General features: G+C 44.3%; 1 protein-coding gene across 4 annotated transcripts in view; it reads left to right on the top strand.

Moving 5' to 3' along the window:
- hivep3b (HIVEP zinc finger 3b) overlaps positions 1–16,915 on the top strand; it is a 43,537-nt gene that overhangs the window by 24,940 nt on the left and 1,682 nt on the right. For 2 of the 4 annotated variants that reach the window (XM_075465212.1, XM_075465213.1), the window contains 7 exons: positions 4,995–7,319; positions 8,087–8,376; positions 8,535–10,538; positions 10,818–10,963; positions 15,323–15,498; positions 15,653–15,754; positions 16,135–16,787. In XM_075465212.1, coding sequence (XP_075321327.1) covers positions 5,345–7,319; positions 8,087–8,376; positions 8,535–10,538; positions 10,818–10,963; positions 15,323–15,498; positions 15,653–15,754; positions 16,135–16,787 — 5,346 coding nt within the window. In that variant the 5' untranslated portion in view covers positions 4,995–5,344. Of the gene's footprint in view, positions 1–2,064; positions 2,221–4,994; positions 7,320–8,086; positions 8,377–8,534; positions 10,539–10,817; positions 10,964–15,322; positions 15,499–15,652; positions 15,755–16,134; positions 16,788–16,915 lie in introns of those variants that run through there. The other 2 variants (XM_075465214.1, XM_075465215.1) reach the window with 2 other exon arrangements.

Here is a 16,915-nt window from a genome sequence, read left to right as displayed (position 1 = left end):
GGGTTTGAATGACAGCTCTGTTTTCGGTGGTAGTGGCAGGAGGGCGATTGCGATTTAACTTTCCATTTTTCAGTTTGGGAATGCTGCAGAACCACCTGTACAGTACCAAATGTTGAATTGTTTCATTGTAACTATGGTTTGATTTGACATCAGCCAATCGCCACTCAAAGGGATTTTCAAAGTCAAGGGTCATGCCAGCTTGTCAACACATGCAGAGGCCAAGCAGTTCCCCTCCTCACTTCCTGCTGCCAGTGTGAGTCTGTAGTCAGAGAGGATGCTGGGAGATAAATTTAGACCTCCAGCTCCCTCTCCATCTGCCGTTGCACAGAGTAGGATGGTTTCCATGGGAACATGCACCAGGCTACTGCCAGTAAGAGAGAATGGGGAAGAGAATGATGTGTGTTTGTTTGTGCTTGTTTGTTAGGGGGTGACAGAATTTTATTTTTTTTTTTTTTTTTTTTAAAGGTGTTTTTATCTTGAACCCAGTTTTTATTTATTTATTTATTTATTTATTTATTTATCATTTTTATCATCCCTCATTAACAGCTGCTGCATGAATCCATCTGACTATTGATGAGGAAATGAGCATAACCTCTGCCTGCAAAACTCTCCTGTGGACCCTAACAAAGTTTTAACTGTAAAACAGCTGCATAGCTGAAGTGCTACTTATTGAGCCAGAGCCGAGCTTAATGTCTATAAGATTTACACTTTTAGAAGGGCCGGACTGAATGGATGTTGCAAAGATGATGGAAAGAGACAGTGCGTGACAGTGCGTGACAGTGCGTGACGGTGTGTGAGGGCACGTGCGTGTGAAAGAGACGGAGTGTGAGCTCCACTGTGTGTCAGGGCTCCCTTGGGTACCTGCATCAGAGCCCGTTTCTGCTGACAAAGCCCTCTCACATGTACACACACTCTGTTCACTTTCCTCACTCATTCTGCCTTCTTATCTTCGTGGACGAGTCATTAATTACATTTTAGGCATACAAGAAACTAGTTTGCGCAACAAATCGCCGAATACACTATAAGACTGTTTTTCTGTGGATTAACATAAAATGGTTCAGAATGCACAGTTTGCTTCTCTTCTGAAAATGCCAGTCAACAGAAGTAAAGGCTGTAAAGCAGTTATATTAGTGTATTTGTGCCTCACACCTAGGAATAAATATAGAATAAAGAATACCCCAGCCCCACCCTTAACAGTTACAAGACTCATTTTACATAACTTGTGGTTTCATCAGAATTCTAGTTGCAATATCTTTTTCACCTCTACTCAATAATGTTATCACATGTAAGAGGCACAATTGTTAGTATGTCATGTCTGTGGAATGAGGATTATGAGGAAAACCCCTCTGAAATCAGGGTAGGTCACCTCAGGGCAGTGGAACCGATTGGCTGGTCACATCTGTCAGAGTTGATTTGGGGTTGCTGTGCATTTTGGTCTGGGAAGCGCAGCACTGTGTGCTGTATGTGTGCATTAGGGTGTGTGTGCTTTGGCTTAATGTAGGCTTGACTCTGGCATTCCTTTCCCTCATCTTCCTGGCACAGCCCTGACTGTGTGTTTCCTCACTCAGATCTTGCAGTCTAGACTGCAATGAATAATGTAAGCAGCGCTCTTCTCAAACCTTAAAAACCTTCTAATTGCCCTGTTTAAGGGCTGCATTAACAGCTATCCTTGAGATCATTAAACTTAAACTCAATACGGGGGGGTGTAGGAAATGATTTGTCCTGCCCTTTGTGTTTTCCCTTTTCTTCAGTTCCAGTCCCTCATACTTTTTCCCATCGTCACCAACTTGGTTGCTGCTCTTCTTTAATTTTTTTTCCCCTTACTCCTTTTCTTATGTTTTAGCTACAATTTTTGTTAAGTCTTTGTACGTAGTTAATAACACTCTTCTGTCAAGATTTGCAAAGACCGTTTCATACAACCTAACTTTTGCTGCTCTGGAGAACAATGACTCAGACTCAACATCTCAAGACAGAAAAAAAAAAAAACTTGAGCTGCCACCAAAACATGCAGGACAGGAAAATGAATACAGAGAAGTGAATTTTAATTGTGTTGTTTTGGTTTTGTTACGCTGCGTAATTGCTGAGTGTCTGTGCTGAAAGTCTGCTGGAATCAAAGCGCTGGTCTGCTCAGAGAAACACAAACTGGACAGATGATTGGCCCTCAGCAGATGTGGGGAAATGTGGAGACAAGAATCTGTGAAGTTGTTTCCAAGAGGAAAGGTGATTCTTTTCCTTTTTATTCCTCTGTAAACCGGCTCTAATGAAGGCTGACTGCACTGGGTATTTTCAGACATATGGAGAGAGTCAAAGTGTTGCTCATTATAAAAAGTTGTCATTACTGCATTGCCTCCCCTGGCACCATAAGCTACAGTTTTCTATTGCGTCTGATTATTTAGCCACTGGATAAGCCATTTCTTTTCCCCCTAGGTTTTATACCTCCTTCTTGTGCATATCTTGTATCTCATATCGTATATTATGGAAAATCTGTATTTTTTTTTCATGTCTGCACTTGCTCTTCATCAGTGCTACACCATTGGGTGTAGCACCAGCTGTGAAGGGAACACACATGGCGTCCTCCTTAACTTAGCACACATTTCTAAAGTCTGATAGAGTTAGGGACTTGCAATATAGTGTCAATGTCTCAGATAGTGAGTGATACTCTGGATAAGCCGCTGCTGGGGTTGTCAGCAGTCTGGCATGTTTGCTCCCTGAAAATGTTATGATTGGCTCAGTCCTTTCCCAGAATGTGCTACGATTGGCTGCAGTACAAGAATTCCATGTCTCAAGTTGAGACTGAGTGCATGCTTTGTAGTAAGCGGGAATTATTACAGCAGATACATCTTGATAAAGGATGTGATTTCATCGTGGCCTCATCTCTAAGTCTTCGTGATAAGCTATTTTTAGCTCCTCATAAACACAGCTTTCTAGTAGTGTGTAAGTGGGAAATATTACAATAGATCAATCTTGATGAAAGATTTCACTGGATCCTGCCACAACAGACTTGGATTCTTGTCTTGGCTCCTCGTAAACTTTGCAACCTGGTGGCAATATAGTATGAGAAGTGTAGGCTGAAACACAGCTGCTGTGATACTAGAAATCAGCCCACACCATTTACCCCCCCCCCCCCCCCCGCAAGCTTCACTGCCAGATCAGATAAGCATGGGCCAACATTTGTTTTGACTCTTCGCCCTGATATGAGGGCCTCGTGTGTTGGTCCCCGTGCTGTGGATGTTGCCTGGCTGGCCCTGAGCTGCTCTGACTCCCGCTGAGTGAACCAGTGCCTTTTTTTTCAAGAAGATTTTAAGGGTATTTCATTTTTGTGAAATGTTTACATGAGGTACTTTACGTTTCACTTTCCATGTTATCAGGTCGTTGGGCCGTTTTTTTTTTTTTTTTTAATGTCTGAGTAGTCTAATATCTGTGCATTTTTAGATTGACAATATTTTGTCTCGTGAAGCATGGCCTGCTGTCTTAATAAGAGCTGCAAGAACTGATTAGGGTAAGACCATGTTGCTAATGCGGTTACCTTGGAAAGGTTCCTAAGACAATACGGGCCCCTTTCGGTGCTACACAAAGAAATGTAGGCCTGTTTGACAGAATATGATTCCTGTTGGCAATTTCTAATAGAGTTTGTCAACTAGACACTTTTAAGTCTGGCCTTGTGCTGATTTGAGGCGTCCGTGGCTCAGCAGTTGTCGTCCGCCAACCCAGAAGGATGGAGGTTTAACCAAAAAAAATAGGCCTCCGACTGGAGAAGTAGTGCTTCAGATGGCAGCAAGTTATTTAACTTTAACTGATGCTGTGAGTAGCTTCTTAATCCTTAAATAACCATATCAGAAGACGCATCCTGTGGTTGTGGAAAAGGAAAACTCTGTATCAGAAGGGTCAAATAATTTTTCTGCGTCGAGCAAACAAAACGACTAAAGAAAATCAGAAAGAAAAGAAAAGCAGGAATAGAACGCATGGCAATGTTTGACAGCAAAAGTAAGAGCATTTCCACACACACAGTACAAAGACAACCCAAGGTACTGGGATTAAAAAGCTGTATAGGCTAAAGAAAAACACAGATTGTTGTTGCTTATCATAGGAAAAAGGCTTTACTTGGCTTGGGAGCATAGAAGTTGGATTTTTGAGCAGTAGGAAAAGGTCATGTGGTCTGATGAGTCCAAGTTGTTCAGTTGGTCAGGTGAAGGTTCAGGTTTGTGCCCCAAAAATTAGGTCAGCTGGCTACCTAAATATATTGAATGACCAGGTTTTTCCATCAACAAATTTCTTCTTCCTTGATTTGGCCAAACATATTTCAAGATGACAACACCATTAATTGGACTCAAATTGTAAAATAGTTATTCAGGGAGCATGAGACATCATTTCCACACATGGATTGTCCTCCACAGAATCCAGACTTTAACCCCATTGAGAATCTTGTGGATGTAGGGGAGAATAGTTTATGTCACTCTTTTATCAACAATACAAGATCTTGGTGAAAAATGAATACAACTCTAGACAGAAATATGTTATGACTTCACTGTACGTAAGCGCATCAAAACAATGCCATGCAAACGCAGGCTGTGATCAAAGCTAAATGTGCTGGGCCAGGCATTGTATAATAAGAAGTGTTGTATTAGTGTTAGTGTACATGGATGAGTGAGTAACACATTGTAAAGAGCTTTGAAGAACATGGCTAAGGTGTAAGGGCAGCTATGTTTCTTTTCTGTTCAAATGAGGTCTGGCTTTGACTACAGTGTGCAGAGAAGGACTTTTCTTTCTCATCACTCTTTGTTTTGTTGTTTTTAATGTAGAAATAGCATGTGTAGTTGGTTTTAGTACAAATGAATGAACAGCAAAAAGTTAAAGCTCGGAAAGATAATTTTAACAGCTTTCAACCATAGCTTTTTGTGAATAAACCTTTTTTTTAGAGCATTAAGAACATGTACAGCATTGATAGGTTTTCTCTTTTGTGACTCTGTACTTTTTGTGTTTTTGTGTTAATTTAGACTCATTCAGAAGCTGAACAGCTGGCACTCTTGAGAACCAACAAAAGATATGCAGAGAAGACCTTGGGAGGACTGTTAGAATGGCTCAGGCGAGACAGAAGGAGAGCTGCTTTGCACAGAGAGAGCATCTATGTTTACCTGCATCCATGCTGCTCCAGGGCACCTTTTAATGATGCCTCATTTGGTCCTCTTCAATAACTCTTGGCCCATACTAAAAAAGGTCCTCCATTTTGATTTACAATTCAGTCTGTCGACGTTCCCCTGCGTCTGACCTCTCTGCTGCCATGCGGTTGGACCAATGAGGCTCAGAGAGCCCTTCGTTACGTGTCTGTGAGGTCTCCCCCCACTCTATGGAGGCTGAGCCCAGCCGTCCGGCTGATGGGGAGCGCTCTGGAAGGCAAGAGCAGCAGCAGCATGTGACAGCTGAATCTTCATTGGGATCTTGTCTATCTCAGCAGCCCCAGCAGCCACCTAATCCCCGCCCTGTACACAGAGCCTTGGGTCGGCTTCAAAATCGCCAACCCAAACGTACTGACCTGCTTCGTTTACAGCAGCAGCAAGCAGCGGCATGGCAGCATTCAGACACCACAGGTCCTTCAGGAGGCAGCTTCTTCTCTATAGCTTCCTCTTCGACCTCATCCCTCCCCTCTACTTCCTCCACCCAGGGTGAGCCTGGTCATGGAGTACCATCTCACTCAAGCCAAGAGGTCCAAGAAGGCTTCAGCTCACCCAGAAAGGGGGAGAAGAAACCACAAAAACCAGGGAAATATGTGTGCACTTATTGCGGACGTCCATGTGCCAAACCAAGCGTTCTTCAGAAACACATACGGTCCCATACGGGAGAAAGACCCTACCCTTGTGCCCCCTGTGGCTTTTCTTTTAAGACCAAGAGCAATCTGTACAAGCACCGCAAGTCCCATGCCCATCGCATTAAAGCAGGTCTGGCGTCCACTCGTGATGAGCCAAGTTTAAGTGGACCAGAGGGTAGTGGTGTTGGAGAAGACCCTGAGGAGCACACAGAGGGAGAAAGCACAGAGTCTGAAGAAGAGACAGGCCAGCATAAAAAATCCTCCTCTAAGGAGATGCTCAGACAGCAAAAGAAAGGAGGTAAGGAGCGGGTGGGAGGCTCAGAAGAGAGCCAGAGACCTGAGGACTCTCAAGCTGTCAAGCAAAGACTGGCGCTGAGGCTTAGTGAAAGGAAACGTGGCCCCATGGCTTCTCCAGATGACCCTCCCTCCTCCCTCTCCACTTCATCTTCTTCCCTTGGTCCTGGTAGTAAAGGCAGCACAGAGTCTGGATACTTCTCTGGATCTGGCAGTACTGACCTGTCCCAAGTAAGCCCCCCCAGTTCCAGTGCCAAAACTTATGCAGAAATTATTCTTGGGAAGTATGGACGGCTTGGGGGGCAGCAACGCAGTCCCCACCAGCAGCAGCCTCATTCTTCCTATTCCTCATCCTCAGGAACTGAGGAGAAAAGCATTTCCTTCGCTGTGCCCAAAACCCAAGTAATAGAACACATTACCAAGCTCATCACTATCAATGAAGCAGTGGTGGACACCAGTGAGATTGACAGTGTTAAGCCCCGACGCTCCTCCCTGTCCAGGAAGAGCAGCATGGAGTCACCCAAATTCATCACTCCTAAAGATCCTTATACATTCGATCCCAAAGGAGAGGCAGCAGGCCCCTGTGGTTTCAGACATCTCCAGAACCCCGAGGCAGATCCACCAGGTGCACAGGAGCAGTCAGCAGTGCCTCTTCTTAGAAGCCACTCAATGCCATCCTCTTCCAGCCAAGCAGAGCCCTGCACCTCTGGCACCATGTCTCCCAGAGGTTACCGCCTTTGCCAGTCATTTGATGAGCAGCAAGCAGTGGTAGCAGAAATGAGGGGGGCCCAACGTATGCTCAAACGCCAGCCTGCCATAGAGGTTCCCCTGGGTGCTGAGTTAATGTTAGAGGAGTCCTCCTTAGCCGGAGGCACTGAATCAGTCACTCAGCCACAACAACATCAACATCAAAAAAGTCCTGGCTTGTTTGAATGTGGAGCATGTGGGGCCAGCTTCCAACACAGTGAAGGCTATGAGGCTCACAAAGGCATCTGCCCAGGACCGGAGAAAGAGGCTGGGGGTGCAAGTAAGACATTCAGGGAGGATCGGCCCCTGATGATGCACTATAAGTTCCGAGCCCTAGCAATGGCTGTCAGGAAGAGGAGGAAAGAGGAGAGTCTGGAGGAGGATCCTCCCAGCCCTGGATCTGTACCCATGTCAGGCAGCTCTGCAGGCCTCATTTCAATTCCAAGCAGACCAGAACACAGCCAGGCCCTCTCAGGTTTGTTTATGTATCCCTATGGTAATAAATAAATTCTGTTATCCTTGTACGCAACACATTCCTTTTCTTTAAGACCCTTTTTATTGTTAGGTAACTCAACACATCTTATAGCTGATGATAAAAGGGCCTTAACTCATTGGCTGCCAGCCATTTTCAGTTCAGAGACACCCATACTGCCAAGTGTTTTTCAGTATTTTGACTGATTTTCCAAGACCCACAGAAAAGTGTGTCTTATGACTATGTACACACCGAAATTACCAAAAGAAAGAGTAGACTCTCTTCTTTGATCAGGAAAAAAAAGTTTGTTTCTATCATTTTCAGTCTTTTAGTAATAGACAGTAGAACATAGGTTGGTTTCACCAAAAACAGCTGTTTGACCCAAAAAATGGAGAAAACAAGCTCTTTTTTTTGTGCATAGTGGCACTGCTGCCACCTAGCGGGTAATTTTGCCAGTATATTCTCTGTTTAGTGTATACAAGCCTAAGATTTAGTGACAAACTCCGCTAGATTGTCCCCCAGCCCGCTCCGTTAAAAAACACAATTGACGTCTATAGACGTCTTTGGCAGTGAACGTTTTTTTTTAAATTGACGTCTATAGACGTCAATGGCACCGAAAGAGTTAAAGAACAGAAATTCAAATATTGTGGAATAATGATACTCTGTAGAAACCGTGTAAAATTAGAAACAGCCAAATGTTGTTATTCAAAAGGACTGTAGCAATATGACACAATGAGAGGGCACTTGTTTTTTCTCGTGTTTTTCTGTAGGTGTTACCGTACAGACTGAGCCAAACCAACAGCAGCAGCAGGACAGGAAGGGTGTGTCTGTCATCCAACACACTAGCTCTTTTGAGAAACAGGAGAGTATATCTATGGAAAGCCAGGAACCAGACCTAAGAGAGCATCAGCAATCACAACAACCTGAGCCAAAACCATCCCCCTCCACATCGCGCCTCATCCGCCAGCCAAACATCCAAGTGCCGGAGATCCTTGTTACTTTGGAGCTTGATGCTGACATGCCATCTGTGACACCCTCAGTGACAGGATCTTCATCCAAGGTACATGATCCTTTAAAGGACCTTTTCTTTACTTTAATTTGATAGAATTGTATTTATTTCACTTCTTCTATTCAAGAATGTTGTAAAATATGAGCAGCATGATTCAGTGTCCCTGATTTTACACGAGTCAGAGTTAATAATTTCTGTATCTGTCTTAGGAGGCAGAGAAAGTAGAGGAGTTCCACTGGCCACAGCGTAGCCAGTCTCTTGCCCAGCTCCCTGCAGAGAAGCTTCCACCGAAGAAGAAAAGACTCCGCCTGGCAGAAGCTGCCCAGTCCTCTGGAGAGTCTAGCTTTGAGTCTTTGTCTCTGCCTCGCAGCCCCAGTCAAGAAAGCAACATCTCAAGCCATTCTGCTTCTTTTGAGGATACAGCACGATCAGAGTCAGCGGTCTGGGCCTCCGGAAGCCAAAGCTCCCAGATGTTAATGGTGCCATCTGCTTCTCACCAACAAAGCCACAAGGAGATGAGGCGCTCTGCCTCAGAGCAGGCCCCTGCTAGCCCACAACAAACAGAACAGACCTCAGAGACCAGAAGTAAGTCCTTCGACTATGGATCCCTGTCCACTCAGCAGTCCACTTCCTCCTGGAAAGAAAGGAGAAAGTGTCTTCTCACCTTACCTGCCACCTTAGGTGAACCTGAGCAGGAGATGGGGGGCAACAGTAGTCAGTTGTCCAGGGTAGAAAGTCCCAAGCCTGGTCCTTCCTTCTCTAACCATCCTTCTCTCTATTCAAGTGATGTAAGCTCCCGGTTTAGCTTGGAAGCTAGAGGAAAAGCCTTGCAGCTGTTACCGCCACAAATCTTTTCATCCTCTCAGGATCTGCTCCCTTTGCAGCCCAGAGGACAGCATACATTCCCCCCAGGATCGCTATCACAGCTACTCCCAATCACCTCAGCCATATCTGAAGTACTGTCCAACCAAGTTATCCACAGAGCTTTCTTACATTCTCACACAGCATCTCCACCTATACAGATACACCCAGCACAGACCCCCATGGCAGAACGATTGAGAATACCTCTGCATCAGCTTCCTCCTCTAGTTCCTCTCACATTCCCCTCAAGAACTAGATCAAGCCAGGCTCTGTACCTGCCTGTTCCCCCAAGACTTACCACACATGGTTCTTCGCCATCACCTATAGAGAGCAGACCCTCTACCGTAACTAATCAGTCCATTGTGACAATCTCCTACCACCACCCCAGGCCGGTCATAGCCACATGTCTGGCACAGCTCGCACCAGTAGTGTCCCTTGTGGTGCCAGTGCGCCACCAAACTCATAGACCTACCTTTGCAAGTGCTATGTATACCACCCTCTCCCAGATTTTAGCTTCCACTCGCTCACAGGAACCAACTTCTTGTACAACTATGGTGATCATGAGCCAGATGGAGCAGGAAAAGCTGCAAAGAACCTACCTAAAGGTCCCCTCCACAGACATCAAAAGCCTCCTTCCGCTGTCTCTGCCAACGGAGCTAGCTTCAGGTTCTGGGGAGGAATATGGTCAGCTGGGGGCTGGAGGAAGCAAACGCATGCTTTCACCTGCAGCTAGTCTTGAGCTTAGCACAGAAGCTCAGCGACACCAGAAAAGGGTAAAAGAGGAAGAGGAAGAGGAGCAAAACAAGACAGAAGATGAGGGGGATGTTGAACCAAAGGTAATACAAGAAGAAGAAAGTAAAGCCACAGGGGACAAACTGGAAGAAGGAGAAAAGAAACAACCAGATAAGGCGGAAGTGGCAACTGTGAAATTAGAGAACTTACAGGACCAAGTACCAAGAAAAAATAACAAGGAAGATAAGGGGAAAGAGAAGGAGTATACTGAGAAGACAGGTCAAAAAAATGAAAAGGTGCCAACTGTGGAAGAGGGGGCTGAGAGACCAAGCACCCCTTCATTCCCCAGCCTCCACACTTCCACCTCTGTCAACTGGTGCTACCTGAAGTATGTCAAACCCAACCCATCTGCCCAGAGGGACCCTCGTACCTCAGTTTATTCTACATGGAGCATCAGTGCTCACAACCCCAACCTGCCAGGCCTCAGCACTAAGGTGGCCATGTCTCTGCTGTGCTCTAAACAGAAGCACAGTCCTGAGACATACACCATGGCCACTGCCCCGACACCATCTCGAGGAAAGCTGGCCTCTGCAAGCAGCATGACACCAAATGTTTCAGAGGTAAATATAAACACAGTATATCATAAATCTGTAGATTTTGACAATGACCTTCTCTAGAGTTTTTACATATAAAAACATAAAAATTTCAACAAGTAAAAGAGTGTCTCTGGGCTCCCTTAATCCATGCAAACACAGCGCATTTACAGTCTACGGTGGACTTACTCTGGAGGGGAATGCTACAGAAATACAGTTCTATAACAGTAGAGTACCTTGAATATTAAAATGATAAGCATTTTATTTTGAGTTTTTTTTTTCTTTCATTATTTGTCTTGAGTGTAGGTACATGCCACGCCACCCAGCACCCTCACCGAGGTAAAGGATCAGCATAAGCATGAAAAGGAGGAAAATAAAGAGATGAGAGAAGAGGAAGGGCCTTCCACCTCCAAACAGGGCGAGCCCTCCCGGGTTCGCATCTTTGAAGGAGGGTAAGAGCTGCTAGAGCCTGTGACTGTTTGGTCTTTTTATGCAGTGTTTTTGAGTTACAACAATGCCTGATTACACAAGTTATTTTGCCTGATGACAGCAGAACAACAACTATGGAGAGCTGACAAGAGTGCACAGAGAATTAGAGTAGCAGATGGGAGGCAGTGGGGCCCACAGGGATTTCATTTGTACCTGCAGCCAAGATTTTTCCTCTTACTGCTGGCATGAATGTGTGTGTTTAAGATGTGTTAATTTGAGGAGATGGCTGTGGGTCTGTGTGTGCGTGAAGGAGAATAGATTGCCTTCGAATTCACTTTGCGAAACTCATTAATATCTTTTTATGGTTACTGTAAGTTACTGTGAAAACACAGAGGCACAGTATGAACTGATCTGCAAGCAATGACACAGACATAGCTGTTGTTTTTTTGTGTGCAGTGTTACTGTGTATTTGTCTTAAGACCAGTACACGCTCACATATAGTGAGAGTGTACTGTGCCTTTCATAAATGTCTCAGAGATCCTTTCCAGTGCAGCCCATTCGCTTCCCCCGGTTCACTGTGTTTAGAGCTAAAAGTTTCTCCAGCTGCTGAATATATATACAGATCTATTTGCACTGAAGCAATCTTAGAAACAGATAAGAATGGAAAAAAATAAAAAATAAAAATATGGAAGTGCTAGAGTAGTTGAGAGGTGTGAAATGTTCCTGTATAAATTTAGGAGCCTCCAGTATTCCTTTTGGTTGACACGGAGCATATTTTAGAAAGGCATTGGATAAATAATATGACATTTTAAGGTTGTTTTTTTTGCTTGTACATGTGTCAACACTTCCACATTCAGGCCAGTGTTTTGTGTTTGAGTGCACAGCAGATTGAGAGTGGAGCAGTTCTCTGCTTAACAGTAGATAAGGCACTAATTACCAGTCTTTATCATTTTCAGCCACACATTAAACACATTCAGGAAGTGCATTTTCATCCATAAACAGCCCACAGCTTTCTTCTGTTTTCCTCTTCTCTGTCCCTATTGTACCACCCTTCTCCCTCTGCTCAAGCAGCCTGTTTCACTCTGGCAGCTCTTCCACTTTTACTTACACAGAGCATTTTTTTTTTCTGGCTTTCTCTCCCAACCTCCTCTGAGTCTTTTCTCTCTGCCTGTGTATTTCTGTCCCTTGATGTCCTTCTGCATTGTCGCCATGCATCCAAAAAAGCTGCTACACAGCTACTCACTCTTCAACACAGTAGAATGTTTGCTCCCTGACTCTGTTAGCACTCATTATCCATATCTTCCTCCACTCAAAACTTTGAAATTATGTTTATGTGCAACTCCAGAGCACTCTTCAATGAATATGCATCAACTTTGCTTGTGTTGCAGTGACTTGCGAGTTTCCATGCAGTGTCAGAGATCCCTTTGAGAAAGTTATGCAGGTATCTCTAGAGTTGAACACTCATCCACAGTCTGCTTTTCTTTTCTTGTGGAAAGTCCGTAAAAGCTGTGGTTTCTCTCAGTGAGCACAAGCTGCACTGTCTCCTTCTGGATTCTGTGACAACATGCAGTCTGATTTCCATGGTTATAACGGCAAACAATGCAGGTTTGTCCTAACATTTTAACCACACTGGTGATCAGTCTGGGCCATATCTGGCCACATGAGCAGTAATACCTAATATTGTGATTCAGTGGTTCTATGTGGAGATTCAATAGAATAATCAGGTTTATCAGCCAGTCGCTCTCTAGTTTGAGGGGTTATCATTTCCAGCAAACTATCTCTGAATTGTCAGCTGAATCTACCAGAGACTTGCTGCTGATTTAAAGCTCAATAAGTGAAGTGCGACGGTCTTCTTTTTTTTCTGAGATGTGGGTGGATATTTTTAGCAGTGACAAACAATACTTGCCAGTTAAACAGTAGCCAATTCCCAAACGAAACACAGCAAAATGTCACAGTTGAGACGTTTTTGCAGTTGTGTAACAATTTGTTGTGATTTGGTTCTGCTACTTCTGTCATACAACAGGGAGTATTGTAGAAGTGGTGCATATCCTGTAATTAAACACAGTCAGCACACACTGGGTGTTTACAACTCAGAATGGATTCAGCTTCTCTTCATGAGCAGTGAGAGGAGAGCTGGAGTTTTTCATAGAGGACAATTTATTCCGATATAAAACATCTGTGGTTCACTGTGTCTGCAAATAGTCTGCGGGTAAACAAGAAGATTGTGCATAAACAATGTTTTTATAGACTAGACCTAAATGTGTTGCTTGATTTCTTTTTTTTTTTTTTTTTTTTTTATATGTAGTGTCTATTTTGGGTTGTTGGCCATAGCCAGGCTTCCCTTCCCTCTCTTTAACTGCTGCTGTTGTTGGCAGGGCCACCCGATCGCAGCAGAATAGCTGGTATTCTTTGTGCTCCTAGGGTGTAGCGAAGGGTACGGCCAAGGGAGTCGGTGCCGCTGGGCTTTTGGTGGGGCTTCCCCAACCCGCCTCCATAAAGAAAGCCTTGTTTCCCCATTTCTTATATGTGTGCATCTTGTGTGCATTTTGATGCTCTGATCAATATTTTCATTATGACATTGGGTTAAATGACTGTGTAATGTGGTCACTCACAACAGTGAAACCACAGAGAATCATCAGGCAGCTTTACCCTCAGCGCCTCTTTTAGCACATTGTTCCGTATTTTTTTGTCCGACTAAGATTGCAGTCATGAACATTGTTTCCATCAGCTGTTTCCAGGGGCTACCTGCTAACGAAATGGTGTGCATCCGAGTGTAGCCTATTTAGTAACCAAAGAGACAAATATTTTTCAGGAGTTGGCAGGTAAATTTTGGAATTCAATTCATGAGATAGTCATAAAATTCAGCTATAGATGAATCCAAATATTTTCTGTATGTGGTGGATTTGGAAACAACTTGAGTGTAAAGATATTCACAAGATTATGCAATGTAAATGTTGTGTTTTCAACTCGATTCCTGGGCCCAAAAATTGACAGATTATAAGTAAAGCACTGGGAAGATCTTTGTTTTTTGCTCCAGTCGCCATCCTGTTGCCATACTTGCACTCTGTAGGTAGGAGTGAGCCACCATCCTGCACACGGTGACATGACATTGAGAACAAGTCATTCAGGGGCTTGGGCTTGCAAAACAATTCCTGTTGATATGAAATATGTTGTGGAGGGAGTGTCGCACCCAAACGACTGTTTTTTTTTTTTACAAAAACATTTTACTCCTGCTCAAGAAATGATATGCTAGCTAGCAGTAGCACCTGCTCTGACAACTGACTAGAGCATAGCACGCTAACCAGATGTCAACACTGGTCCTTTGGTCGTACCAGTAAATATCAGTAAACTATGAAGGATACATTTTTTATATAATTTAAGTTGCGTATTTTGATTAGTTACACTGAATCTGCAAAGTGGGCACGGCTGGTTCCTCTGTGCTGTTCTGCAAGGCCACAACACACTCTGCTAACACAAGGTCACAACTCTTCATGTAAAATTCATAGAAGTTAAAATGATTTGTCTCGTCGCCCCCAAGATAAGCTAATCTTAACTTGACTGATCTCGCATGGCAGCTTAAGAGCGGTGGAGCAGCAAACACAAGTGGAGCATCTTGACAAGAGGATCTTTCATCAACCCACTTTTCCTTGTTTTCTGTGTCCGAAGCCATTAGAGTGTTCTTTTATTTTCACTAACGTGGGATTTGTCTTTATTTATTTATTATTGTTTTATTTCGCACATTCATCCACTGTTGAAATTATGAAACCCTTCTACCAGGATCCTTTTTTGGACTGGCAGGGAAAAACAGTTCAGAGATCAGTTTTTTTTATTTTGGACTTATTATTGGTGCAACCAATTAGACAAAAACAGTTTTGCGTAATGTTGCTAATTCATAATGGACTCTAGTGGTTGTTTGTCAATGCTGCTTGTAGGATTGTTTTTGTCCCAGAAAGGGGCGTAGTGTGGAGAGCCCAAATGTGGATAATGCAGTGCTGGTCTGATTGACAGAAATTGATTGTTGGTTGACTCTACTATGTAATTATAGTCTGACTATATTCTATATTTGACCCTGGAGACTATGTATTTGACTCTCCAGCTTGGTGTCCAGTTTGATCTAAAAAAAAAAAACGTATGGAGATGCATCCATGAAACCAAATTCTTATTAAATCAATACAAATGAATTACATCACTTTGTTGCATGTAGTTACTTTAGTCACTGCAGCTTTACTCTACTGTCAAAGCTCTACAAATTGCATGTGTGTTTAATCTGTTGGATGTAGAGGCTATTATATTTGTACATGTACACTCAGAGGTATGCATTAAAAGTAATTTCGATATTTTTCAGGCAACCATATCTCTTCTTTCTCTTCTCTTTATCTTAGGTATAAGTCCAATGAAGAGTATGTCTATGTGCGAGGTCGCGGCAGGGGGAAGTACATATGCGGAGAGTGTGGCATTCGCTGCAAAAAGCCTAGCATGCTGAAAAAGCACATCAGAACACACACTGATGTCCGTCCATACATTTGCAAACATTGCAACTTTGCCTTTAAAACCAAAGGTGAACAGACAATTTGCAAGTTATATAAAACATGAGCTGTATTTTGGTTCTTTCCTTGTCGTCACAGTGTAGTTCTATGTTATAAATATCCTACTTTTCCTTTTATGCTGCAAGTCAAAGGCAGTTTTCATGGGCATTTCTTGTTCTTTCCTAGGAAACCTTACAAAACACATGAAGTCAAAGGCTCATGGGAAAAAATGCCAGGCAATGGGAGTATCTGAGTCATCACTGGACGAGCCGGAGAGCGAGGAAACAGGTACTTCAGGGGATGGAGATGCATCTCACATATTTCCCTTCCACTAAGTAGAACTATGGATATACAGCTGGATGAACTTCTGTCTGTGAAGAATAGTAGCTGCTCAGTGCTGACAGCTTATGCAACACCATGTTCTATTCTCCTCCCCCTGGCCTTGTAAAAGAAATGTGAAAAAGCATAAGATAAATAAATTAAGAATACAGAGCGAGCCACATTCTCCTTTTATAAAATGGTTTGATGGGAGGCAGGTAAAAGGGTTCTGGGGTCACTCCTTGTGTTCATGTGAAGGTCTATGGCCCACATTGAGTGCCGAGGTTTTGACGTTTACAATACGGATGTTAAGGGAAGATGTTTGTGTTTTTCTGTGTCTGCACAAAAAGCAGGAAGCGATGAACGTGTGCGTGGCTCAGAAGAACAGGAGGAGCATCAGTTTTCTGACGTGGAGGAGACTGACGATGATGATGACAATGAAGATGATGAGGAGGAGGAAGAGGAGTCTGTGTCCCATGAAGACCCACCATCCTCCTGTTCTTCGGACACCCACCCGTCTGCTGGGGGACGCTCCAGTTGCAGTCGGCGCTCACAGCAGAGCACTCCCGATCCTGAGCCCAGTCCCAGCCCCGGTCGGGAGCCCTCTCAGCGGGGAGTCTGGTCCAGCAGGCGAGCGGCCTCGCCAGGCAGCAGGAGAGCACTGTTCTCCCGACGAGGCTGGAAAGCGTCTCCGAGAGCCTTCTCGCCCAGCAGTGAGAGCTGCTCCCCCAGCCGCAGTCTCTCTCCCCGTCTGGAGATCTCCTCGCCGATCCGTAGTCTGTCCCCCAGGACCGAGCTGTCCTCCCCCATCCAACACGTTTCACCCTCCCCTGAGAAAGGACCGTCTCCCATCAGACCCCTTTCTCCTCTTCGTCCCACTTCATCCAGCTGCTACTGGCCAACAAGAGTTCGGACCCCTCCATTACCGCAGGGGGTACAGCACAGAACCCCTGGATACCTGCCCTGGGAGAGTCCCCACACGAAAGGAGGTTGCGTCAAATCGGTCAGTCTGTTTTATTAGTGCATCATACATGTGTTCTTACACATTTAAACAGGGAGCTGATAATACCAATATATTATCTATAAATTGCACCTCCCTCCTGGAAGGATCTCAGTAAACAGTACTTCGTA

This window comes from Odontesthes bonariensis, chromosome 5, assembly GCF_027942865.1.
Source record: "Odontesthes bonariensis isolate fOdoBon6 chromosome 5, fOdoBon6.hap1, whole genome shotgun sequence".
NCBI lineage: Eukaryota > Metazoa > Chordata > Actinopteri > Atheriniformes > Atherinopsidae > Odontesthes > Odontesthes bonariensis.
Note: the sequence above shows the minus strand (reverse complement) of the source record. Positions and strands in the feature narration are given on the sequence as shown.